General features: G+C 34.0%; 2 protein-coding genes and 1 long non-coding RNA gene across 6 annotated transcripts in view; 1 reads left to right on the forward strand and 2 right to left on the reverse strand.

The window, feature by feature from the left end:
- Positions 1 to 1,534: 1,534 nt before the first annotated feature.
- LOC143242929 (anoctamin-7-like) lies at positions 1,535 to 12,303 on the reverse strand. Of its 4 annotated transcripts, XM_076486541.1 has the most exons (5): positions 10,946 to 11,193; positions 7,880 to 8,103; positions 3,392 to 3,489; positions 2,987 to 3,120; positions 1,535 to 2,021 (listed from the first exon to the last, which is right to left on the reverse strand). In XM_076486541.1, exons 3-5 carry the CDS (start codon positions 3,400 to 3,402, stop codon positions 1,852 to 1,854), a joined length of 315 nt encoding a protein of 104 aa, XP_076342656.1. In that variant the 5' UTR covers positions 3,403 to 3,489; positions 7,880 to 8,103; positions 10,946 to 11,193; the 3' UTR covers positions 1,535 to 1,851. The 4 variants fall into 4 exon arrangements, with proteins under 4 accessions (XP_076342656.1, XP_076342655.1, XP_076342654.1 ...); XM_076486540.1 differs by lacking the exon at positions 7,880 to 8,103 and having other exon boundaries at positions 10,946 to 11,192; XM_076486539.1 differs by lacking the exons at positions 1,535 to 2,021; positions 2,987 to 3,120 and having other exon boundaries at positions 10,946 to 12,303.
- Positions 12,304 to 17,754: 5,451 nt separating this feature from the next.
- LOC143242762 (uncharacterized) overlaps positions 17,755 to 26,588 on the forward strand; it is a 40,766-nt gene continuing 31,932 nt past the window's right edge. Inside the window, exon 1 of the long non-coding RNA XR_013023209.1 lies at positions 17,755 to 18,167. This is a non-coding gene — a long non-coding RNA (uncharacterized LOC143242762). The remainder of the gene's footprint in view (positions 18,168 to 26,588) is intronic.
- On the reverse strand, positions 19,695 to 23,999 carry LOC143242524 (forkhead box protein G1-like). The gene is made up of 2 exons (XM_076485953.1): positions 22,494 to 23,999; positions 19,695 to 20,146 (listed from the first exon to the last, which is right to left on the reverse strand). The coding sequence occupies exon 1, from the start codon at positions 23,657 to 23,659 to the stop codon at positions 23,063 to 23,065; it is 597 nt and encodes a 198-aa protein (XP_076342068.1). The 5' UTR covers positions 23,660 to 23,999; the 3' UTR covers positions 19,695 to 20,146; positions 22,494 to 23,062.

A 26,588-nucleotide genomic window follows, 5' to 3' on the forward strand; every position in this document is an offset into this window, starting at 1 on the left:
CGCTAGCCGTCCCAAAGTTAGCTGTCTAAAAGAAGAGGGAAGGCAGCTAGTTATCACCGCCATCTCTTGAGCTACTCTTTTACCAACGAATAATTGTATTGACTGTCACTTTATAACACCCCTAAGGATGAAAGAGCGAGCATGGATGCGACGGCGATTCAAACCCTCGAACCTCAGATTACGAGTTGAGCGCCCCCACCACCTAGCCATGCCGTGGCGGGGGCAAATATATTTGCATTGTATATTGCATTATATATTGCATTTATCACTTTCATTTTTTTAACAAGATATCATGATGACTCAAGGTTGACTGTGTTTTTGCTTTTAATCCCAGGACTCCATAGATTGAGCTGGTTTTAGCGACTCTTTATACTTTCAGTCTCTCATTATAAAATCTGCATGTCTACCTAAGTACCCCAACTTTGCAATGCCTTCGTATATCACTGGATTGAAATGTTATTTTATTTAATAGAGAAATCTATATTCTAATTAAATGTCATTTTTGTGTTAGGATGAAAATGATAATAAAATCAAAGGATTTCGTTTTTAATATTTACATATGTATTATAACTTCATGTTTATTTCAGTTCTTCATTAATGACATAGGAAAATCATGTTTTTTTAACTATATTATAACAGTAATGCTATATTATTCAAAAGATTTGGAAGCTGATTTGAATAGAATAAAGGGAAAATTAATTATTTGCTAAATCATGATTTTTCCAAGTCTTTAATTTATGAAGTTACGTTTAAATGAACAGTTGTATATTTCTGCACAATAATCTTGTTTTGTAGGTACTACATATGTAAAAATAGCCCCTTGTTAAATAAATTTGGTACGAATTCACAGAGCATATGCTTTTCTTGTTAATATTAAGTAGTTATAAACAATGCACCACAAATCCAGTGGACGCAACTGTGATAATCTGAAATTTAATTATAGCATACAGACTGTGATCTGTGCAAAACTATTGGTGCTGGATTTAGTTTTCTGAAAGACGTGTGTAGCTATTTTTCAAAATTAATTTACAGCGGGAAAAACATACGCACAAGAAATGATGAAAAGCTTTGAGAACGTTACAAAGCTACAGGAAACTTTCACAACACGTTTTGACTATTACAAAACAATCTGTGTGTAGCCTACCAAGCAGAAAATGGAAACAAGAATGCAGAGATGTCTGTGCTTCGTGTTATATTTGCTTGGTGGTTCTCTGTGCACAAGGTAAAATAAAATGCAATGCAATTATTCCATGAAACAGTAAATGAGTTCCTTAAACAGAAACTCTACAAATTTACACTTATTACTTGTACAGCCAAATCAACCATCGTTATTTACACTTATTACTTGTACAGCCAAATCAACCATCGTTATTTACACTTATTACTTGTACAGCTAAATCAACCATCGTAATTTACACTTATTACTTGTACAGCCAAATCAACCATCGTTATTTACACTTATTACTTGTACAGCCAAATCAACCATCGTTATTTACAACTTGAGGTAATATCACATAAGATCATATATAAAACTCAGTATTGTTTCTAAAACTCTTGTACCTAAACCCTAATTTGTAATAACTATAATTATAATTTGTGTCGTTTTTCTTTTTGCATATTTTAATATATTTGTGTCATAATAGAGAACAGTACATGCCAATCTTGTTGAGAAATATCATATTTTAATACATACTAACATTTAAATAACAACTAAATTCAAATTAGTGATTATTTAGAGCAATAATACATAATGTATGTAACATAAATCAGAGACTTGTCTGAAATAAAAAATATGTAACATTGCCAATTTACTTTCTTCTTAACAGACTAAAACTAAACAGCTTGCTGTATTCACCACACTGTGCACTCAATGTTCTTTACTCTTTCTGCAACAGGTCGTCGTAAGAAAGTGATAAACTTCCTAGCATCGAGCCTGATTTCTGTGATGTTGTTTAGTGAAGCAAATAATGGTGCCAGAGGAAATGCAACCACAAAAATTGTGACAAATCCAAACTGCAACACTGGAGAAGGAGAACAAATTACAGAAACGTTTATTAATTGAACTGTACATTTAATGTTTGAGGAAGTTTTTATGATTTAGGCAGTTAAATATATTAATGTAATTAGTGGACTACAATTACAATAATACATGTGGTGACTCCTTGGAAGTATCACACTTTATTACACAGAAATTCTAACCTTATGGTGTTGATTCAGGTCTAGAGGTGGTTGAATAAGAGATTTAATTTCTAGTTTGACATGAAAGTCAAGACAAACATTAACATCAAAATCAAGTAGCATATTAATAATGTTTCATTTAAAAAACAAACAAACTAAAACACAGACAAGGACCTTTAAAATTGCTGTTCCAAAAAATACTAATCATTGAGGTGGTGTAGCTGTTTTACAGGTATTTAATAAACGTTTCCTCTATATATTAAACTGTTCTGAAAAACAAGCTGAAACCCATAAAATTAAAAAAAAATTTCTTTGTTTGTTGTTAAATGCAAAGTTGTACGATGTGGAATTTGACCCATAACCACAGCGGGAATCAAATGTTTAATCTTAGCATTATAACCCTTCAGGCTGAGCAAGAAACACAATTCATATCCATTTCTACACCATCAAAAACATTCTAAATGCTGCTCCGACTAAGTTTTTCACATACATTATTATCATATCACACATTTCATCTTTACTGTTAATTATACATTAAATATCTAAAAGTATTTTAAATTACGTTGGAGGAACTTAAAATAATATATCATTCATTTCCATAGTAGTCAGTTACTCAGTTAACTACAATTAAAATAACTTGATTTTAAGGCTCTTGAATGATGTACAAACTACAAGGTCATTGTTAAAGATCTAACATTTTTCACAGACATGGAAAAAGTACCATTTTAATCTGTTCAAGTTTTTATGTAGAACATATGTATCTCTTAATGTAATTATTTTCAATCATTATTTTAAACTTAAGCCTTACCCTTTTCAAGATATTCACTAAAAAGACCCAATTCTTCTTGGTTTATTAAGTTGTAGTCACTCTCCCACTGGTTTTCATGAGCACACTGATCCTTTTTATGCACTGACCACTTCTTGTAAACCCGTAACAGCCATCTAGATAAATACAAAAATATTTTTACCTAGTTTTAAAATAATATCAGTTTTTGTTGTTGACATGAATGTATAAATAGTTTAATTTTACATACAATCTGACATACCACATGTTTGACTGAACATTAATAAACTATGAATCTCGAACATATCAAAATCACTTTTTGAAAAAAAAAGTACAACAGTTCTAATATCTCAAAATGAGCCAACTGTCATAGAAAATGTTCTTACATGAAATTATTACAATAAATGTCTATTTTAACTAAAAACTTACGGAACACCCATTTCCACCACGGCGTTAATGATCTGCTTCCCTGCCACAATTATAGATAACTGCAAAGAGAGTTCAAACAAACACCCTCCTGTTCCACACTAGAAAGAAATGTAGAAAACAGTTTCAAAATTACTGTGGCAATACCACTTTAAAAAATATCTCAGAAAGGACACAAGACTGAAAAGTACAATAAGATATAAGTTAGTGAGTGAGAGCACTAATAACTTGCCCAGGATCAAATGGTCCAAAAAAATAATGTTTCAAACCTCAAAATTTAAAGAATGTGTGTGACTAACATGAAAAACTTTGATTGATTCTTCATAGTTTAAGTTTCTCATGACAGGCTCAATCCCAGGAACTGACCTAACAATTATTCTGTGCTTGTTATAGTATTACAATGTATTCACATCATTTGGCAGGCTTTAAGCAAACATAAAAGTTTTTTGCACACCAAAGATTATATTTTTTAATGGAGTATTTTCACTAAAATGTATCTGTGAATACTTACATATGTATAGATGAATAAATAGAGAATTTCTGTTTGTTAGTCTGAATATTGATTTCCACGTTTAGCTTAAAAATACTTTTCTTAGTCTCAAAAATTTCAAACCTTTTTCTGTAATATCTAAACCTAAATCCTTGTTACTGGTGTAACCCATGAAGCAGTGAAGAATGACTGTCTGGAATGACTTTAAATTGTGATATTAAACTACTTATGTTTATACTAAATAGTTTTATGCTCATAATAGTGTGTGTATGTGTATACATTGTTAAATGTTATTGTTTCATTGCCTTTATAACCCATAACTAATTACTATTCATGACTTAATAAGTTGTAAATCATGTGACAAATATGCAGCTCTTGCTGTGCTTTTGAATTCCATTATGCACGAGCTACTCATGAACATTTTTAAAATATCACTATTATTATTAGTTTTTTGTTTGTGTGTTTTTGGTGTGTTTTATTTTAATTTTGTGCAAAGCTACACAAGGGATATCTGCACTAGCTGTCCCTAATTTAGCAGTGCAAGACTAGGGGAAGGCAGCTTGTCATCACCATCCAGTGCCTACTCTTTCACCAACAAATAGTGGGATTGACTGTACCATTATAACGACCCCACGGCTGAAAGGGCGAGCATGTTTGGTGTGACGGGTATTCAAACTCGCCACCCTCAATTTACGAGTCGAGTGCCTTAACCACCTGGCCATGCCAGGCCTATTATTATTAGTAGTAACAGTAGTACTTATTTTACTTAATCTAACCTAACTGATCTAAAGAGATTTCTATTTTAAACAATAACTTCCCATGGCAATCAAGGTTAAATTGAAAGCAAAATATGGAATTTTATTCACAGGAAACATTGCAATATGATAAATCGCTTGACAGATGAAAACCACGGCTTTCTATTGGTTTTTAAGTAATACTGAACTTAGTGACTTAAACACTGATTGGAAATTTCTTATAAAGAGGACGTCACAAGTGCGTGTGGCAAGATAGATTTGATTTCATGTCTCTGGAACCAAATAATATCAAATGCTATGAAAATTATAGTATGCCTTAGTGAAATTATATAATAATAAGTGATTTACATTAAATTTCATTTTCTACTTCTTGAGGGGTGGTAAATAAATAAGAGAAGAAAAGGCCTAGAGAGAAAATGTTACAATTCTTACACTAGAAAATTCTAGTTTTTCTATTTTAAATATTGCCTTCTGAAAGTAAAATCTTTAAACTTGTATACTATTAAAATATGGATTAAGAGCTATGTTTTCAGAGTTTATTTATTATTATGTCATGAAAAGAAAATACTTTAATCAACTTTTGAATGTAACTCACTAAAACTTTAAGACATGCACAGAAAAAATGTCTACAGAGAAAGGGTTAATATTGCTATTTTTCCCAGCCAACAGGAAGTGTACTTTGAATAAAAATAAAGATTTCATGTTTTTTTACCATGAATTTATGACTTCAGGTCCCAAATACCAGTGCAAATACAGGACTTCTTATAGTTATTTGACTAATTGCTATTATGTTATTGAGCAAAACGTTGTATAACCAGGTTTCAGATTGAGCATATACATATTGATAAAGTAGGTCATAGATCAGTGTTGTCTGTGTAAAGTAGATTACCTCAAACAGTGCTGGTTAGTAAGGTCATGTGGGAGCTTATGTACATACATTAAAATGTAGTTTGTTAGAACAAGAAAGAAGTAATTTAGGTATGTTACTTTCTAATCTAAATTACATTTGTCTGTGTATAAATGAATAATTATTACTGATCTTGGATCTTATCTAAGCCTAGATCTATACTACTGCTAGTAGCAATAAAACAATGCAGGTGTCTTAATGATACTCAGGCCTAAACACAGGTCTAAGCAATACTGAATGGTATGTGCAAATTGGAGATAGTTTTACAATGCTTTATGTTTAGTGTCATTTCTACAACACAGTGACAATGCTGGATACTTATAATTTCTTGGGATAAAATTTCAAAAACCAAAAATTCTTTTGAATATGTCTAAGTGACAACTTAAAAAAAAGAACATTGGAAAAGAAAATCACAAAAGTCCTTAATTATAGAACATATTTAGTTTTATAGATACAGTATAAAATCAAATCCTATTTGCAAATTTCAACTTAAACTAAGAACAAACAACACAATTATTAATAAAATATTCCCTTCAATGTTTCAGTTACTTTTTAACTTATTATTTAAATTCTTAACTCATAATATCCTTACGTATTTAGAAGTTAATTAAGTTAATGGCCATTTTGGCCAACTGACCACCATTTTGCATACAATCTTCACATGACTATATCAACTTTAAAGACACTTTACAACATTCATGTTTCAATATTACCAGGAGATATAAATGAAAGTCTGAAAATGGCAAGTTGTCTTAATTATTTTGGTAGTGCAAAAGTAAATACAAAGATAGGATTTTATAAATAATAAACTGCAAACAACAACATGATGTTATTTATTATGACTTAAAGAACAGAAAAGTGGAAATTACATTCCAGTTTTAGTTTCTTAAAAATTACAAGATTACTGGGAAATTAAAAGCCTCTAGAAGGTTTATTTTCTGAAGTTATCTAAAAATAAAAGTTAACATTTTACTTAAACTGAAAATTGTTTCCAATAATACTTACCATCCACCAACACTCTAGCTAGAATCTCACATTGATAAAAGTGTAGGGGGCAGTGCAGGCATGATCCACACACAAAGCATTTGTATAGAACAGGAATGTACCAAGAGAAAAGTGGTACAAAAGTGTGGAAATTACACCCTACCTCTATAACAAATATGCTCTTCACTTGGAGCTTTGTTCCTGAATCAAAGGCAGAACAGAAAATGAATAATCATCAGGTAGGCCACCCCTGACCAGTCAGCCAAGATTCTATGGCTCAGGGTTGAAATTAAGGGGTTGTAGTACCTATATCCCATGTTGCTGGCTATGGTTATCAGACCACAATGTTATATATATATATATATATATATACTTTAGATTCCAACATGTAACCACAGAATGTTGCATTTGGCACCATCAGAATAACGACACAAAAGTAAGCAACACTTAACGAGTCCAAAAGGTAACACCCGAGGCTAGGAATAATGGGATCCCATATTTCATACTCAACAAATGAGCAGAACTCATCTGGTAAGGAATTATGAACATTTGTTTTCAGTCTCTAACCAAGTGGATAAGGTGTATTCTACTTCACTAAGAAAGAGTAGGATTGACCATCACATTATAATGCCCCCATGGCTGAAAGGGTGAGCATGTTTGGCCTGATATGGAATCAAACCCACAACCCTCAAATTACAAGCCGAGTGCCTTAACCACCTGGCCATGCCAGGCCTTTTAGTAGGGGCAATAAACAAACCACACAACAGCTGTGTTGTTCCCATTAAACCAGTTCTCCCAGAATTAAGATTTTGACTCTAAAGAAATGTTTTAACAATTAAAAATAGTGACTAACGTGTTATACAAGCCAACATTATTGTAAACAAGCTTATAACATGCAAAAAATCTTAGTTTCAAATTCATCAACTCATCAAGTGTTTAAAATTCATATGAATAAAAGACAAAAATAATACTTGTAAGCAAATCTTATTAGTGTTAATGACACAAGTACATATACTTTCAGGAGTGATTACCGAAAGAAAATGAAATGATTACAAGCAATACAATATATTTCCATGTGCTTATTTGGTTGCTATTAGTTCACACAAAGAGCATCCATTAATTTCTGCTTAAATGCTATTTGTTGTAGTATTTTGTCTGTACAAGGATAACTAGTTTTGTAAATTGCTTATTATGATATATAGTTATATATTATAGTTAACATTATAGTTAACTATAATGAATCTAGCTGTCAAATAAAAGAACAATAAACTGAACTTGATGAACTAACTAGTATTATCAAAACATTTTGTTACATTCTATTGCTGTAATGTGAATATACATTTAAACTATGTTACCTTTCTTTCCCAATCTCATTCCTGGTTTGTATCCCATCTTTTGCAACATAGCAAACCCTTTATTATTTTCAGGAAGAGCATTACTAAGTCCTTGTAAACGATTTTCTTCCTCTAGCTGTCTTATAGGCTTTTGTAAATTACGTTTTTTACTTTCAATTTGTTGTTTCTCTATTTCATGTTTTCTCTTCAATGAGTGGTTTAAAACTAATCCAGGTCAAATGTCACTGATAAAAAAAATGTCAAAATTATATGAAAATATATTTTTATAGAAACTGAATACTCCAGAAGAAAGCCAAAACAGATTTATTATAGGGAAATCTTACCTTACTAATCTGTTAATTTATTTGTTATCTAGATTATCTAGATGACAGAAAGTCTGGACTTAGTGGACTTCAGGTTTTTAAGAAATATTTTAAGAGTGCCATAAAGAAAATTACCTAGGAAAGTCATAAAAAAGGGTTGGTGAAAGAGACTTTGACTGTAGTGTACAGTAATTTGGATGGGAAGAAACAAAAGGTTATTAACCCATTGTCTTACCTTCTCCTTATACCTATTTAAAATGTTTTTCCTAATCAATTTGGGTTTATACATACTTAACTTTACTGTTTTATAATCACAAATATAAATTTTGCATTATGCATTACAAGTTGTTCACTATATGCAAAAGTAATATTAATGAATTCATATTTTAAGGAATAAAGTAAGGGTACAGGATCACCGAGTCCAATCAAACTTGAACAATTATAATCAAAAGCATGATCATCCACAGTTTGTGGGGGGTCAGAGCATACTGATTCCCTCAATGCAAATGCTCCCCAAAACAACTCACATGAACCAAAAAATCCAGGAAAGTAGGAAACAAAACTAATAATCTAAAGACTAGTCTATTAGAAGAGCAGAGGCAGAAGACAGGAAACTGGGAATAAGGACATAAACTGTAACATGCCTTAATAACCAAATCCATCAAAAGGGAAGAGGCCTGACACAATATGCAACTGAGAGGTACACTCAGGAGGGAGAAAAATGCTGTTAAAATCCAAAACTTCCCAATCACTGAAAACCATGATGGGACAATCATCAGTTTATTATAATTGCTGTGTGAAATTGATCAATTTCCAACAAACCAGAGCCGTCGCTTCATGGGTCAAGCATTTTGGTTCAGACCCATTGGATGTGGTCAATAATAGTACTTGCAGCAGTTGTCATCATTAAAATCTGAACTGCAGGAGCATAACTTATGAACTCGAAAAGGATATAAAATAATTTGTAACTTTCTACAAAGAAGAATAAAATGGTAACGAACAATGTAACTAAAGCAGAAAAACCAAGAAAGTAAAAACTTATAAATTTATTAAACTTCAAGGAAAAACATTTATTCAATAACACTGCCAAGTAAGTAGTTAACAGCTGCAAAATTATTTGCATGTTAGTATGCAGATATGCAAGTTTCAAAATCAGCACCAACAGAGAGCAGTACGAGTTAGAAAAAAACACTTTGTGAGAGGAGATAAAATAGTGTACTCAAATAACATTTTTGTAATACAAAGCAATAAGGACTAGGCCTAGTTCTTGTTAGGTGTTGAAGTACACGATATTACAGAGCATACTGATAGATTTAAATATAAATAGTCGGTGATCAAGAGGTTGGATTTATATTGGCTATCAGGGGCTCCAAAGGTAGAAACATTATAATAGACAATTTTTATAGATCACATGTTCAAACAGAAAAAAAAAATCGATAAGAAATCCTGTGTTTTCACACTTCCAAGTGAAACTTTTTTCAGATAGTTCTGTGGTAAACTTATTATCATGACAGTAACAAGCGACTGAATGGAATTAACTTATGCGTGTTGCTAACAGTGGGAGTTGTCGTCTTCTGAGTCGAGTTGTCCGAATCTGTCTTCATGTTTCTTCTAATTAGACCTGGACTCGGCGGTATTTTGGTAGTTTCATGTTGGAAGAATTCCGTTGGTTGTTTGCGATATTTGGGTGCTTTGTTTGAACCAGTATAAGTGGTCGTCGATGTGGGCGTTCGGCTTTAAAGTGAAATATATGATAATAACAGCCGTCACGTAAAATACAGTCAGCACTGTACTTCGACGTTGTCACTATCTTCATGAAGTGGGTGGGATGGTTACTGTTCTTAGAAAAATTCGATGAACTGCATATACCTTGGCTTGTATTTGGGGTTCTATGCTTTGTCTAATTTCTTCTGGTTGAATTGATGGGTCGACGCCCCTGAGGAATACAGAATAAAGATTGACTGGACTTTTAGTGGGGGAACAACTTACTTTAAATTCAGTGTTTCATGGCTGGCACAGATAAATTTGGTCTGCAGCAGTGGCTGGTTGGATGAGGATTCCGCCCCGGCGTAAAATACGGGTCCTGGACGGTTCGATGGTTGCCCCAGGCTTGGCTCGGGCGATCAACGTGGCGACTTGGTACGGCATGAGGTTCGGCGGTAGGCCGTCGACAATTACCGGCGGCACTAACTGGCGAGGATGAACGTTTCGTTCTAAATAGCATGTTGGCAGAAATATTGGCACGTGCAACTAGCTCGGTGACTAGCTCAGGGACAGATCAGGGTAGGGATTTTGGTTAAATTATCATTTCGTTCATTGAACGAAAAATAACCAGGGCGGTCAGAAACTGCTGTTTCTCTTCACCCCACACAAGGCAAGAATAAATTAGTTACCTGATTACGGAGCGAGAGATATGAACAGGAGTGCATGTTAGTTATTCGTACAACGTGATAGTCACGAATGACCTAGAAGTTGATAGTGAGTTGAATTTAATTGAGGGGCATCAGGAAAAGCTGAGAAGAGATCCCGCCGGCTGGAGAGACGACGAAGAAAGATGAGGAAGGTTCAGCAGAACACCCACAAGCGTCCGAGGAATGATGTTTAAGAATGTTGATTTGGAGAGAGCCGAGAGGTGCAAACACAGTGCGCCGACATGATTAGGTCTCATGACTTATATGTATTAGCTATTAAAGACTTAAAAATTTTTTTTGAATATAGAAAAATGTGGATACTAATTTAAAATTTAGATATCAAAATAACGTACCTCTTTTCAGGGCTGGGATCTATAGATCCTATGAAACGGAACTTTTGCTGTGGGGGGAAACGGGAGTACCCCGAGAAAACCCACTTTCACGGCCAGGGCGCCGAATGTAGGCCCTGATCGTGCCCGGAAGAAGAGCTGTGGGGAAAGAAATTACATAGATTAAGAACAATAGACATACATATGATTACAAAGCAAATGATAATAAAAGAACACAAAACGCATAGGTGGTAACTGGATGAATTTTGAACAAGACTAATCGGTCGAATCGTCGGATAGTCGGTCAAGCCAGGGAATATTTTCGATGAACGGCGACTTTACCACAGAGCAACACGAATTATCCGAGTTGGATGGGACGAGTGGTTCTTCGAGCCATTGAGAACGATTAGGGAACGGACTTAACTTCGAATTAAGAAAAGCAGCCTTCCTGCTTGCTCTCGTGATGCGCCTATCGTCAGGATACTGGGTATTTTGAATAATCATGATTGTCTTAGTTTGAGAAACTGCTTCTGCTGTTGGGATATTGTCAGTCATGGTAGAAGACTCGCTAGTTTTTGTTACTTCATCGATGGTTTGTGTGCCCTGGGAAGTTTTATTAAGGAATTCCGTTTGGGTATACTTTTCAGATGATTGATTTACAGGTGGTGGGGTGGCTGTGGGCATAGAGGATGATCCGCTGGGCTGTGGTACAGATGCAGGTTGCTTCGGAATTTTGGATTGAGTTGGATGGCGTCGGGGGCGTTCGGCACTGAAGTGAAATATATGGTAGTAGCATCCGTTTCGTAGGATGGTATCGGCGATACGTTTGCTGGGTGTTACAATCTTCATGAACTTAGTAGCTTGACGGGAGGATTTTGAATAAATTCGGTGAACGGCGTATAACACTGACTGGGTTTGGGTTTCCACGGCGCATTTAATTTCGCTCGGTTGGATGGACTGATGTATTCCTTTAAGGAAGACTGTGAATAGGCTAGTAGGGCTTTTCGTGGGCGCACAACTAATATTCATAGGGGAGTTCCATGGCGAACAGAGGTAGGACAAGTCATCAGGCGTAGACGGCTGGAGAAGGATTCCCCCTCGGCGGAGAATACGCGTTCTAGACGGATCAATGGAAGCGCCAGGCTTAGCCTGCGCAATAAATGTGGCAACTTGAAGAGGCGAAAGGTGAGGCGGTAGACCGTCGACGATTATCGGCGGAACAGTTGGCGGGAACGGCACAGCATAACCTGGAAAGGACAGCGTCATTATAGCAAGAGAAATGTGGAAACACGTCTGACTAGCACGGAGTCAAAGATGGGAGTCCACTAGCTCAGGCCCTCTCTCCTATCACTTATTATGTCAACTATGCTATATATATGCTCGCAGGCATAAGGAGGGTCTTTCTTTGCGCCCCTACGTCGTAGAAAAACCATACGATTTCCGAGGGAGAATGCATAAAATAAAAGGAAAAGAAGAAAAAGAAAAGAAAAACAAGGGCAAAAAGATAAAAACAGGAAGAAATATGGATCGGATAGAAAGACAAAAAATCATAGTTAGAATATCAAGATTAAGGTTTGATTTTTGTTTCTTCTTCACCCATTTCCTTACCGTCGGGGCGCCAGCGCATGAATTTTAGTAAACAGTTGAACAATGGATCAAGCGAAATGATGCAAAGACCTCTCAATTCTGTATTATTCTTTTTTCTTATACGTTTCCTCTTAGCCATGGGAGCGTTATAATTTTTCAGTCAATCCCACTATTCGTTGATAAAAGAGTAGCCCAAGAGTTGGAGGTGGGTAGTGACGAGTAGTTGCTTTCCCCTACACTACTAAATTATGGATGGCTAACACAGATAGTCTTCAAACAGCTTTGCGCGAAATTCAAAGCAAACCTAGTAGTTAAATAATGAAAGTATATACAGCCCGGCATGAGTCGATGGTCAAAGCACTCGACCCGTAATCTGAGGGTCGCATAGATGAGCATATAGAACAATTTTATTCTGTTTTTTTTTCTAATTAATACTTATAAGATAAATATATAATCAGAATAAAATCTTCTCTATTTATAATTAATATTTATCTTGTATAAAGTCTTTGTAGTAGAAAAAGAATTTTTTTTTAAATAATTGTATTTTAATTAGATAATAAAAATATTTTTCTTAATTGTGTTATTAAAGTTTTATTTTAATCTAAACGTTTAATCTAACACCGCCATCTACATTCCGACACTCAGTTACACAACCTCTTTTCAAACATGTGGTCAGCTTCCGGTCACTTACCTCTTTCTTTGTGAACCTGACGATGACCGAAGAAGGTCGAAACGTTATTCGCTCTTCTATGTAAAATATTTTCTCAACCCAAACGAGCCGTTTTGCATATAAATTTCTAAACAAGTGGGTTTTCTCGACATCACTGATAAGGGCTCACTGTTTTTAAGTAATTATCACATAATCATATTTCTATATACATTTTCCTATGATAGTCAACAATTTGTAATATAACAGTGACCAACTACACACATATGTTGAACCTGAAATAATATTATTTAATAGAGTATCTTTCAAACAAAATAGATATTAGTTAACAACACCAAAATGCGGAAATACATTTATCAGGTTCCGTTTGTAAACACTAAACGAAATTTTCTTATCAGTGATTTAAATGTTGGTTACAGTTTTGCCGAAATTTTGAGTTCATAACTGTACGTACCACATTAAATCGCTTTTGGGTGTTTCTTGATCGGTACTTATTTCACACATAAAGTGTTTTCGATTATATATCTCGACTTTTTTTGTCAGTTATCACCAACAAATCACAATAAAAAATAAGAGAGTGATACTCGCTAGCAACACACGTTAGCTTTAAATTCGCAACGATATTATACCGAACACACCTGCCTTTACAATACTAACAAGATTCTTTAAAATGTATGATGGTAGATATTTCTTTCTCATACAGTGCTTACTACTTGCTTTCTAATACCGTCACGAAATTTATATTTTTCTTGTCATCACTACAACATCAAGAATCGTTATTTATACCAGTACCTTAAGTTGATATGACGAGAATTTAAACGCTCTTCAATTAGGATATTTTCATGAAATTTATTAAATATCTCTTGAAAAGTTTGCAAAGAAAACCGTTCACTCTTACGATTGTTTTAAAATTTCAGCTAGAAACTTCAAGTGTTGTTTGCTTAGACTAACCAATACTGATGAAACGGCAAGTCTTTTCTCTTAATAGTTTTGTTACTTAAAATTCAGCTGTCCTTATGTCAGAATGGGGAATAACTTAAAATGTTCGAGCTTACTCCTACGTCGAGTTGTAGTGAAAACGTAAGACCGATAGTTCACATTAATATTTGAGTAAGCCTTTTTCAAACATTATCTTCAAATTTGTTCGTTTTCCTAATACAACTTTGCACCTGAGACTAATATTAACACAAAGTGAAGCTCATTCATTGATTAAAAGAGAAAGTAAAAGTTTGGGTTATTTGAAAAGGAATTTAAAATATGTAAAGGTTAAATATGTTTCTCTGTCAAACACAGTTTCAGTTCTTTTCTTTTATACAGAAAGAAAGCGCAAGAAACTCTAAAAATATGGAGATGCCATAAATCAGTTGCCTGGAGATTTATTGCGTTCACAAACACTCGGGTATCGTACATTCACAGGAAATGTGTGACAGATTGTTTTAACGTACGTTCAAAAAGAGAAGTGAAATAAAGCTTATCTATGGCTCGTGTTACCAACAAACTACGCGTGCAGAAGGTTGATTTGGCCGTACTACATATCTGAGTTTCATTTTACTTACAGCACTGGACTTTCTGTTCGAATGAATATTGCAAAATTGTATAATTTATTAGATTTTGTGAATACATTTTAATATCATTGTTCGGCTTGAATTTACGCATAGAGTCAGTTACATTTATCAAAAGTGGAAAAGATGTTTAGAAAGATATGAAAGTGTACGAATGATTACATAAAACGTGTTTTAAAAGGAAGGAATAAGCATGGTGTAATTAAAGTTTCTTTGTACAACCTAACGGTGGAACGTGTCCAACATCGTGTCTTTGCCTATTTTCGTTTATTTTTCCAGTTGTGAAAACATTAAGTCAGATGAATTAAACTTATTAAACGTTCTTTTCTTGTTATATAATGATCAGAGACTCCTTGAATTCGAAATTTTAGAGGCAGTACATGTACTATAAGGTATATTTATACGACGCTTGAAGAACGAGACGTTCGTGAAGAGCCTTAACTTCTGGTCACTTCTCTTGTAATAGCGTGAAAAGGCAACAGGATTTCGTACGTTAACTTTGTAGGTGAATCAAAATACGGTGAAAAACACCCAAAGTGTTTTCAGTGTATAAACATCGTTGATTAGTTACTGTCCTTTCAAAATTAGAAATATCATAGAAACACTTTTGTACGTACCCATAAATTGTGTAACATCATGAACTCAGAAATGCGAAGGAGGCACAGAGCGGCTATTGGACGTATTCACGTGTGAGGTTGTACATAGGAAGATTTATTACAAAATGCCTTTTCCCACTTTGATTTCTCAATTTCTGATGCACTCAGTCCTACACTTTCAATTTCTTTACATATTTTGTTCTCATTGTCTTGAGCTGTCTTCGAAAGATTTATGCGTCCTTCAATCATTTGTTTTCATACACTATATGTATAACATTATTGTGGGTGTGCGTCGTAATTTTACGTTACGTGTAAATAGCAGCGTGTTTGAGTACATATTCTTCGCTTATGGCGTGTGTGCAAATTTGAAGTGTGCACGTGTGCTATGCATGGGATGAAAAGAGTGAAAAATCAATGGATGATGTATTTTTCGTTGTGGTTTGTTAACTCCCAGTGGTTGATAAATAATTTCATAAACTTTTTTACGGTAGCATTATCATGTAATTCCTCTATTTGGTGCAGTTATGACTTTAGTGAGTTTCATCGCTAGAAGCTCTTATCAAAGTGAGACAGTCAATGAGACTGAGAAATGTTTTTTCGTGAATTTTTAGTATATGCTCGCTTGATGTTTTCAATTGGCTTTCTGACTTGTTGTTTGGTTCGTGTGTCTTTATCACCTTCTGGTGTATCTCAAATCCGTTTGAAGATTTGATATTTGGTTCTTTAATGTGTATAAGAGTTTGTGTTGCAAGTTTTGTATATCCGCCCCATTCCTACACGTTTTAGTAGTGAACTAAAGATATCGTTTCAAACCAAAGGACCAACTAATACAGAAATATGTGTAACTCAATTGTACGTTAATCGTTATTAAAACAACACGATAACTAGACATATTTTGGTATTTGAGTAAAAACACAACCGAAGAAAAATGGTCAAATAACGTAATGTTGAATTTGACAGTGTTATTCTCTTTGGCACTTTTTCGTTGCATCTTGTTTAACGTGTATTTCTCTTTGGAAATTAACAGTAAATGGTCAAAGAACTCCCCTTTTCGTTTATCACCTACTTTTTCTATAAAATTATCTTCCAACGTCCGACAAGAATGGGATTCGAACCCACGCGGGCATTAATCAAAGTGTGAAAATTAAACCTTTTAACATAAATACAGTTATTTCAATACAGGAAAATAAAACATTTTCTAACAACGAGAGTAAAGTTTCGTTTGAATTTCGTGCAAAGCTACTCGAGGGCTATCTGCGGTAACTGTCCCTAATTTAGCAGTTTAAGACTAGAGGGAAGACAGCTAGTGATCACAACCCACCGCCAGCTATTGGGATACTCTTTTTTCAACGAATAGTGAGATTGACCGTCACATCATAATACGCCCACGGCTGAAAGGACGAGCATATTTGGTGTGACGAGATTAAAAATGACAATCATAAATAAATACAAATGATACAAAACTCAGTAAACTCTTTACTGAAGCAGAATAGCATAAAATAGTATTTCATAACAATTACATGAAAACGAGAAGTCACAGCCAGTTAAATAAAATCTCACAACAAATATATCAAAATATATTTGTTTTTACAAAATAGAAAACATATGAATAAATATATATGTGGAACTGGACGAAAACAAAATTGATGATGAACTAAGAAGGTCGAAACGTTATTTTCTGCTTTATTTGGGTAATAGTTTTGATATCCATACCAGCCGTTCTGAGATACAAAGTTGGGCAGATGTTAGTTTGATGTTTTATCAGTCTGTATGTTGGAACATCTTGCAAGAAATCGAACTCCTTTTTCATTGGCCCGGCCAAGCGTGTTAAGGCGTGTGACTCGTAATCTGAGGGTCGCGGGTTCGAATCCCGGTCGCACCAAATATGCTCGCCCTTTCAGCCGTGGGGGAGTTATAATGTGACGATCAATCCCACTATTCGTTGGTAAAAGAGTAGCCCAAGAGTTGGCGGTGGGTGGTGATGACTAGCTGTCTTCCCTCTAGTCTTACACTACTAAATTAGGGACGGCTAGCACAGATAGCCCTCGAGTAGCTTTGTGCGAAATTCCAAAATAAAAAAACAAACCCTTTTCATTGGCTTCTCGTCGATACCACATTTAATTTATCCATTTCGGATTCAAAATCAGAAGCGTCTTAAAATAGCATTTCAGATCTATCTTTTATCTCTCACAGATCACTGTCCAAGAGGTCTTTCATTCAGTAACATAATTTGTCATTTATGTTTGACGATGAGAGACAAAAGAAATTCTTTGTTTATTTTGTATTATAATACTTTCAAATTGCTCTTTAAACGTCGATAGTTGGTGAGGCATTAGAAACAGATAGGACTAAAATGTGTGATAAAAATCTGATAGCCTACAAAAAGGTTTTTCGACATTCCTTTTTATTATACTGCTGGTATACCACAACGTTGTTACTGCCTAAGCATTAAGCCTTCTTAGTCGGATAGCTTGTTAAACAACGTACGGGCTTTATGTTAATTTTTCCAATTTTTATTTATAAACCGAACGGACTGATAGCAGAGTGTGGAAATAATTACTGATAAGCTTGTTACAACAATACTACAATTGATTAACCAGGTATTTTAAATTCAGATACTGAATCATAATATTCTTAATAATATCCTTAGGATTTGAGTTTCAACCTGAAGCTGATGTAGTTGTCCCGTGAACAGATAATTTACTTTCAGCTCCTTAAGTTAAGGGTTAAATATTAGATCTAGTAAGATTGTTCTGAGATTATTATTTGAGGAGGATAGCTCAAACACGTCAAACACCTGCCCAGTGAGGAGAACATGCCGTATCATTTATCCGGTAAACAAAATTCTTTGTTTTGTATAAGCAAATAGGTTATGGAGGAATCCAGTTCTCAGTTTTCCCTCATGCAGTCTTTTCAAGAGATATACATAAAAGGTTTAAAGGAAATGAAATTGGAGGCTCATACTTCATCTGTCTCTTTTTCCCGCTGCAGAGAAATTGTGGAATATGTTTTTGAATGTGTAAATGTTTTAACATAGTTCTAACTTAGGCTGATTTTATTTCCCGTAAAACAATTTAAAGAATTATATTTGTTTACTTATCCTTTGAAAAATAAATATTATTTACGTTGTCTAGAGAAGAAAATGAAGACAAAAAATAATAACAATTTGTTTACATTAGATCTACTTTGCTGTTTATCAGTGCTGTGAACAGCATCAATCCCACCATTCGTTGGTAAAAGAGTAGCCCAAGAGTTGGCGGTGGGTGGTGATGACTAGCTGCTTTCCCTCTAGTCTTACACTGCTAAATTAGGGACGGCTAGCACAGATAGCCCTCGAGTAGTTTTGTGCGAAATTAAAAAAAACAAAAAACAATTAAACACGGCTAAGTGGAGAAAAGATGGCGCTATCAGATACATCTGCCCCATGATTCATGAGCATCTGTGTCCCTAAAGGGAATACCTAGTTTACTGTAAAACATTCCTACAAATACATGTTCCTCCGACTTTTCTTAAACGCTTGTAATTTAAATTATGTTGTTATAGCTATTTGTAAACATGATGAAACAAAGTTTCTACAAAGTTTCATCATGTATACTCTGCCTAAACAATCTATCAAAGAATATTCGTAAACATGCTATACAAATAATAATTAACTATTCTTTTGCTACAATGTAAAACATTAATTTCAGCTACAGCTCACATCTGTGTTAGTTAGTTTAGCTGCACCTATTTATTAAACAATGCTCTGATAACTATGTTAGTTTAGTTCCACCTATTTGTTGAACAATGCTCTGATAACTCTGTTAGTTTAGTTCTACCTATTTGTTGAACAATGTACTGACAACCTATGTTGGTTTAGCTCTACCTATTTGTTGAACAATTTACTAACGACATATGTTAGTTTATTTTCACTCATTTGTTGAAGAATTTATTGATAACCTATATTAGTTAAATTTCATCTATTTGTTAAACAATGCCCTGGTAAACCTTTGATGTTATTTTCCGTCAGGAATAATCAAACGTTTGTCAGCATTTTGCATTAATTTAAGCAGCTGCAAGTATCGATACATATTAAATGAATGTAGTTGTTCTTTCTTGCAATATTTTTAAAATGTATTTATACAAGCAAAATAACACCTCTGCAGAAAAACAAGAGATGCTCTTAACGAACAGGTAGGGACTAACTAGAGGTTTACAACTGTAGTTTATTAGCACTTTCTTTACACAAACAATTAGATAAAGCATTTAGATAGTTGAATCAAATAGAAAAAATCGTATTGTTCAATGTGTAATTCATCATAGATTCTTACTTATTAATATTAGACCACATTTCAACCGAAGCTCAGGTAAAAGGAGGGAAGTTAGCATATTTTATATTATGTTATTTTGACCCTTTTAATGTACCATAACAGGTGATAATTTTGACCGTATTGGTGCACATAATATGTACGCAGACTAAATAGATATGACTTTCTAAAGTTCTTAAAAGTTATATTAACAGGAAAAACACATACTCATAACTGAATAGTAACCTTCTTATCTTATTCAAAAGCCGTTTTGTTTGTTTGTTTTAAGAGCAAAGCCACGTTGGACTATCTGTTGTGTCCTCCGTTGTAGTTTAATGCTGTAAGTCTATAGATTTGCCCCTGATTCAACTGGGAACTATTAAAAGGCAGTCAGATATCAAGTCCATCGTAATTCATAGAAGTACATCCAACAGATAAACCAGGTAGTACTTCAAAAGTATAAACAAGTAATTGTTTATTTTGCCAGTGACTGTACTTCTTTCATGACAAGCAAAAATTGGTATTATCTTAAATAAAAAAAACAAAACATGACCTATAACAAATATAATGCAACAAACGGAAGATCAGTGCTAACATAGAAGTAAATTTGTATGTAGGTTATATAATTTAACGCATTATAATATAACATTTAAAGATATATAATTCAGTAGTTTTCCTATGAATTTTGGCGTTTGGCGAATGTCACGCTAAGTTTTTGTTTCATATAGAAAAACTTGAGCTTACTATAATGAAAAACATGTATATCGTTCAGAATTATGTTACAAAATTTCTAGTAAACTAGTTAGCTGTTTGGCTGAGTTCGTTGGGTGTTTTTTTCTCTGTCTGTGTTTCTAAACCTGTACTAAACTGTGCGTGTGTACAAACGCTATTGAAACAGAAATAAAATTATAATATTTTTTTTTTAAATCAAGCGAAACAGTAAAAATCAGGAATTCTTACTAAGCTACGCCATTATTAAAATTGATAAATTTAATTACTGGATGCTGAAAATTAACATATATGTATACATATATTCAAATACAACTTAACGTTCCTTTCTAAATCCAAAGTTAAACAGTTTTATTGCGAGTTTTAATTACTGATGTCAAAATTCACGAAATTATTGTTATATAAAAGGTAGAAGGTATTCGAACATCAAACCTAAATCATCTTCATATGCTCATAATGTATTGTTAGAATGTGAGAATGTTTCAACAACTTCTAATCTTATTTTCTATCAGAAATATGTGGGCGGGAATCAGCCGACTAAAGGCGTTGTCGTATGTATGTACTCTTATAAATTACAAATGAGTTAATTGTGTTTAATTTTTCCTTCTTCTGTCAAGCAGCTATAAATTAGATTGCTACAAATATACCAAATAAAATTATACCCTCCTGTCTTATTGCTTTGTTGATTATATTAGGCTTAAGATGTGGTTATGCTTTCTTTGGGATTAGTACACTGTTTTGTGGAATTGAAATAAATTACATGTATATAACAATATTGTATATATAACTCTAACATCGACACACATGGAAAAGTGTACCGAACTAAATAACATAATAAAAAGAAATAGAAAGTGAAATTTTTCACAGCAAGTTTTTTTGCAACGCATTTGAAGTAAAAAATAAGTCAGTTGTGCGCGATTTCAAGCATGTCTCAGTTTTCGAAATCAGTTAGTATATAAAGAATATATAATGTTATATAAAGTTATGTACATTGAAATCATTTATAAGTAATTTAGTTTAATCAACGAGGAAATGATATTATTTTTCACCTTAACGGTAGAATAACCTGATAACGGAGCATCTAATGTCTATCCATACATTGTACAACAATGTACAACAACTGCGTTAGGCACGGGTGGTATATTTCTTCTATGGTTCAACATAGGCCTGTTGTGTTAATTATCTGAAGTGCTGTCTTCTGCACTACTGTGATGAACAGAAATATTAATTTTCCAACGTTTCGTAATACTTTTATATACAGTTAAATTCCCGTGTTTTATGGCTAATATCATTATAACAAATACTTTGGATAATAAAACGAACATTAAGATGTAAACAGTTCGAATTTTGTGTTATTTCTACGTCACATTTCGTTCTAACTCAACATAAAAAAGTCTTATATGCTTTTTGAGCAGAAAGGTTTGAGTTGCATATATCAAATTATTTCGTATATGACAATACGTGTGTGTTTGTGTGTGTTTTTCTTATAGCAAAGCCATATCAGGCTATCCCTGATTTTAGCGTTGTAAATCCGTAGACTTACCGCTGTACTAACGGTATTATAGTATGTAATTCATATTAGCTGCAAATATTAAAAAATCAATTTCCTAGATTTATTTTATGATTTATGATATTTATAAACATATAATGTTTATACACTCATGAATTGTAAAGCAGCTGTTTACATTTATATAGAAATTCAAGAAAACTATAAAGAAATAAACTAAATTAAGATTTTTTCAACAGTGTTTATACCTTAATTAAGAAGGGTCCCAAACCTTGCACTAATACATACATAATAAAACAAAATATGCACCTGACTTACGCGATAGTCATCACAAAGTCAATGTGAACTGGTGGTCAAAGGCTGGATCAAACGTCGCTTAGTTCAAAATGTTAACGTAATCATATTGCAAGATTTACTTAAGAGTTCAACAGTTTGTCAACACAAGGCTAAGTACAAATAAACATACATGTATAAAATTATATTCTTATATATCACTACATGTTACTGATTAACAACAGTTTTTTGTTCTAGTTCTCCAACACTGTTGAATCGCCTCCTTAAAAATTTGAAGTCTTAATCGACGAGTTCATGTTTGTACGTTAAGTTTTTACTGGGCACCTCAGTGTGCTTCCCATTACCTCTGCCTTGATAGAATCGATATAGGCCTGTAGATAGTAGACTTCTTATGGGCATTACTGTCAGGTGTCTGCGGCAAACTGACCTTTCGTTGAGTGGGTAATAACTGCAGCCGCCGCGCGAACGTTAACTGTAAAGTCTGAAGTCCGGACCCAAAGTTACTGCTGGTAGCCTTAAAGTGAGCGGGTTGGTAATTCACGTAAGACAGAAGATTACCGCAACAGTCGAGCGCTGAGGAGTCACTGCAGCCAACTGTGCAGGGAGCGGCCATTTCAGGTCTTAATCTCAACAGTTGACGGCCCGATGAGTTGGTTTCAGATGTCCCTCGTAATCTGTTCATAGGGTTAAAATGACCAGGCTCAGGCAGAGCCATCAGGCCATGAGAAAGACGAGAATAAGCTGCTGGGCACTTGAACATTGTTCGTAAGGAAGGGTAGGGGCGAGAAGCCCGACCTAAATGCTTGTCCACTCCATGACCTTGCCCAACGGTCAGTACTCGAGGAAGCGCTGGGAAAGCCTCACTGAATGTGAGTTTGAATGCAGCCAGTTTGTTTCGAGCGGACACTGTGGATCATCGCCGTAGCTTACCCGTCGTGCTACCAATAAAAACTTCATCACTGGACGGGTCGAGCATCCAGTAATTACCCTTGCCTGAGTCGTCATATTGGCGGGGTACTTTCACGAAACATTTGTTCAAGGATAGGTTGTGCCGAATAGAGTTCTGCCATCCCTGCTTGTTCTCTTTGTAATAGGGAAACGTTTTCATGATGAACTCATAGATGCCGTTAAGAGTCAGTCGCTTTTCAGGACTTTGACGGATCGCCATCATGATGAGTGCATTATAGCTGAACTGTGGCTTTTCGTACTTTGGTTTGTTCTCTGCCTTCTCTCCCTTACTCTTGTCCTTACCTTCGTAACTTCTTGTTCGTTTCTGTAAATTATCTTTCTCAGACGGCTGGTCGCTACCATCTTTATCTGCAACTAGCTGATCAAATGAATTTTGATTGTGTATGCAATCGCTGGGAGAATTCTTACCTATGGTTCGGTTACGCACAAGAGCCTCATTGTAGTCCATTTTGATGATACCACTGATAGAGAAAGACATCCGTTCCGGAGAGCACGTTATAGCCTCTGACCCCTGTAGGCGTTCTTCACTTTCATCGCGCATCGTTATTGCTTTTAGTGCAATAGTACCGAAAGGTTTACTGAATAATTGAAAATTTCTTGTTACGCTGCGCAGTATCAGTCAATGGCTTATTTTCCTTCCTTCTAACAAGCAGGTCGCTCAGGTAACTTGCTAACTTTCACCATTAATTGTAGCTTCTGTCTTCTTGCTGACAAACTGGTCACGTATCTAGTTTGCTAACTACCATAAAGGATAATAACGTTCAACATTAGTTATAGTCTTTTCTTTTTATACTGACAAGCTGTTTGCTATCTTATTAACCTCCCCCAATGACGCTAACGTTCAGAATTAAATGTAGCTTTTCCCAGAGAGAAAACTTTCTATAAGATTCTACTACACTCAACACTTACGTTAACTGAGAGGCGGGAGTACATTCATTATAGCGAATCACTGTTCAACAAAGTCAACAAAACCACCCAAAGCAGCTAGGAAGTTGGTTTTCTTTCTAGGTGGACCAATCAGTGTGAAAAGAAGAAAGTGCATCGATACTTGAAGTTAAATATTAGGGCGGAGTTTAATACACTTAGAATTTAAAAAAAAAATAAAGCTTATAAGGATCCGGCAAACAAACTTAAATATGTACAACAGTCAATTACATATGTTGCTTTGAATAATATTCTTAAACCGGTCAGCACAGCAAATATTGATCTACATATCCTTCCTTTCGTAAGTTTGAGTTATAGTCTAATTTATATAGGTAACCCCAGAGAAAGAAATTCACTTCATCTCATTACTAAGTGTTCCTAAAGGTGCCCAATTATGAATAGTCTTGGAACATAAATGGAGTTAGAGAATTTCTGAATGTTCTAAGTCTGAGAAGAAATTGAATAATTGCAGGTTAAAGTAATTACCCAGGAATAACCATTAGTTTTATAATATAATATAGTTTTGTATACAGAATTTTGTGTTTTTAATCTATTTCTTTTATCACACCAACATTACTACTGTAACGAAAAGAATCGATAAATAGTTGCCTAGAAGAGCTTACTGTATTATGATATCATGTATATGTACATACATAGAAGGACAAGTTTCAAGAATTACTGGATTTTCATTGTTTAGATTCTATGTCATTTGGAACTAACATGGTGATTACTTGGCTTAGTAGGAAAAAAAACACCTCAGTTGCAGCTTGTTTGCATATTTCTAATTTTGCTCAAAGCTACACGAGAGCTATCTACTCTAGCCGTCCCTAATTTTGCAGTGGAAGACAAGAAGGAAGGCAGCTAGCCATCATCACCCACTGCCAACTCTTAGGCTACTCTTTTTACCAACAAAGAGTGGAATTGTCCGTCTCATTTTCACGCCCCCAAGGCTGAAATTGCGAACATGTTTTGTGTGACAGGGTTTCGAACCCGAGAACCTCAGATTACGAGTCGAGCATAGTTGCAGCTGATTTCAGTTTTGTTTGATTACATTTATGCAAAAACAGAAGAAAATATATAGTATTTAAACCTATTAGAAATGATGAAAACGTTTCAGTCATATTATGTATTTTAAATTATGACATGAGAGCTAGTAATCCGAATTATCGTTCCTATTAGATAGTAATATAATTTACATTGCCAAGAAGTTTCTGTACTGCGTATCTTCAACAGCAATCTTCATTATAATGGTGTGAAATTATATTTTAGTTCACTATTGCTGCTAAAATACTAAAAGGTTAATATAGTATATTTAAATGTATCTTTTAACATGTTCAAACCATTTACTTTTAAAGTTACTCACAAAAGGAATGCATACCGTTTGAAGCGTAAGAAACTAAACGAATTAAGTCAAAATTGTTTCAAACTTGAAAAACGTATGTTTTAAATGCAAGATACAATATTGTCTCGTACTTGTATATAAAACGTTGTAAAGCTACAAACAGAAGTAATAAAACGGGTAATGCAAAGTTCAAAATAGACAAATAACAGCTTTAGAAATATATACACAATTTCAAGACAATAATATAAATTGATGAAAAATTACGCTTTAAAAATGATATAATGCTAGCAAGAAAGACGTTCTGAACTTTGCATTTCATATATATATATATGTGTGTGTGTGTGTGTGTGCGTGTGTTGTGAATACTAACCCTAAAATTATTTTATATATATAATACGTAAATCCCTCAAGTACGCACTACAAATTTTGAAAGACAACAAAGACTTTCAATTACACATTTTTTAAACATGCTATAAGCTATATTTCGTTTTAAAAGAAGGAAAGTTTGCTAAGTAGCATTTTGTTAATTACCACTTGATAAAACTACATTAATTAATAAATAAATAAATAAGTTATACCTCATTAATTAAATGTTGATAAAACTATATTAATTAAACTATGACCGCCTAAATTTGATCTCGATAATGAACCCTTGATAAAATCAGTGCTAGTTAAGTTGAATCTTTAGTTTTTGTGTTGTATTTACTATTTAAAACTTATGACTAGTTAACGAGTAGTTATTGCACAAATTTAGAAAGCTTATTTGTTAAATTATGATTCATTAATGAAGTTGATCAAGCTATTTTTAATTAGCAAAACATAATCTGGCTACGACCTCTGGTGTATTTAGAAGTTAGCACTCACATAGTGTTATGGCAGGTAGTTCAGAGGACCATAGATTTGGTATCACACGGTTGTTTCTGATAATGATAAATGAATTTGAGTTTGATTTTTTAATAAGCACTGAATTTTCCCGGAACTTTACTTGTTCTTGATGTATATAAAATGCTTCATCATATCGGCTTGTTATCATCAAATTCATTCTTGTGAATGGTAATAAATTAATCTCGAGGGAAAAGGTAGGTCTCTGACTTAATTTCACTAATGCTGTATGCCAAATGAAGACATTTGTCTCTATTCTGGATTAAACAGTTTGTGTTTTATAGACTAACCAACTGCAGAAATTGTCAACTAATGGACTACA

The sequence above is a fragment of the Tachypleus tridentatus genome, unplaced genomic scaffold, assembly GCF_004210375.1.
Source record: "Tachypleus tridentatus isolate NWPU-2018 unplaced genomic scaffold, ASM421037v1 Hic_cluster_2, whole genome shotgun sequence".
Taxonomy (NCBI): Eukaryota; Metazoa; Arthropoda; class Merostomata; order Xiphosura; family Limulidae; genus Tachypleus; species Tachypleus tridentatus.

Excerpts from the sequence above, each read along its gene's own strand:
- LOC143242524 (XM_076485953.1), bottom strand. The coding sequence starts at position 23,659 with ATGCGCGATGAAAGTGAAGAACGCCTACAGGGGTCAGAGGCTATAACG.
- LOC143242929 (XM_076486538.1), bottom strand. The coding sequence starts at position 12,187 with ATGACGCTGTCCTTTCCAGGTTATGCTGTGCCGTTCCCGCCAACTGTT.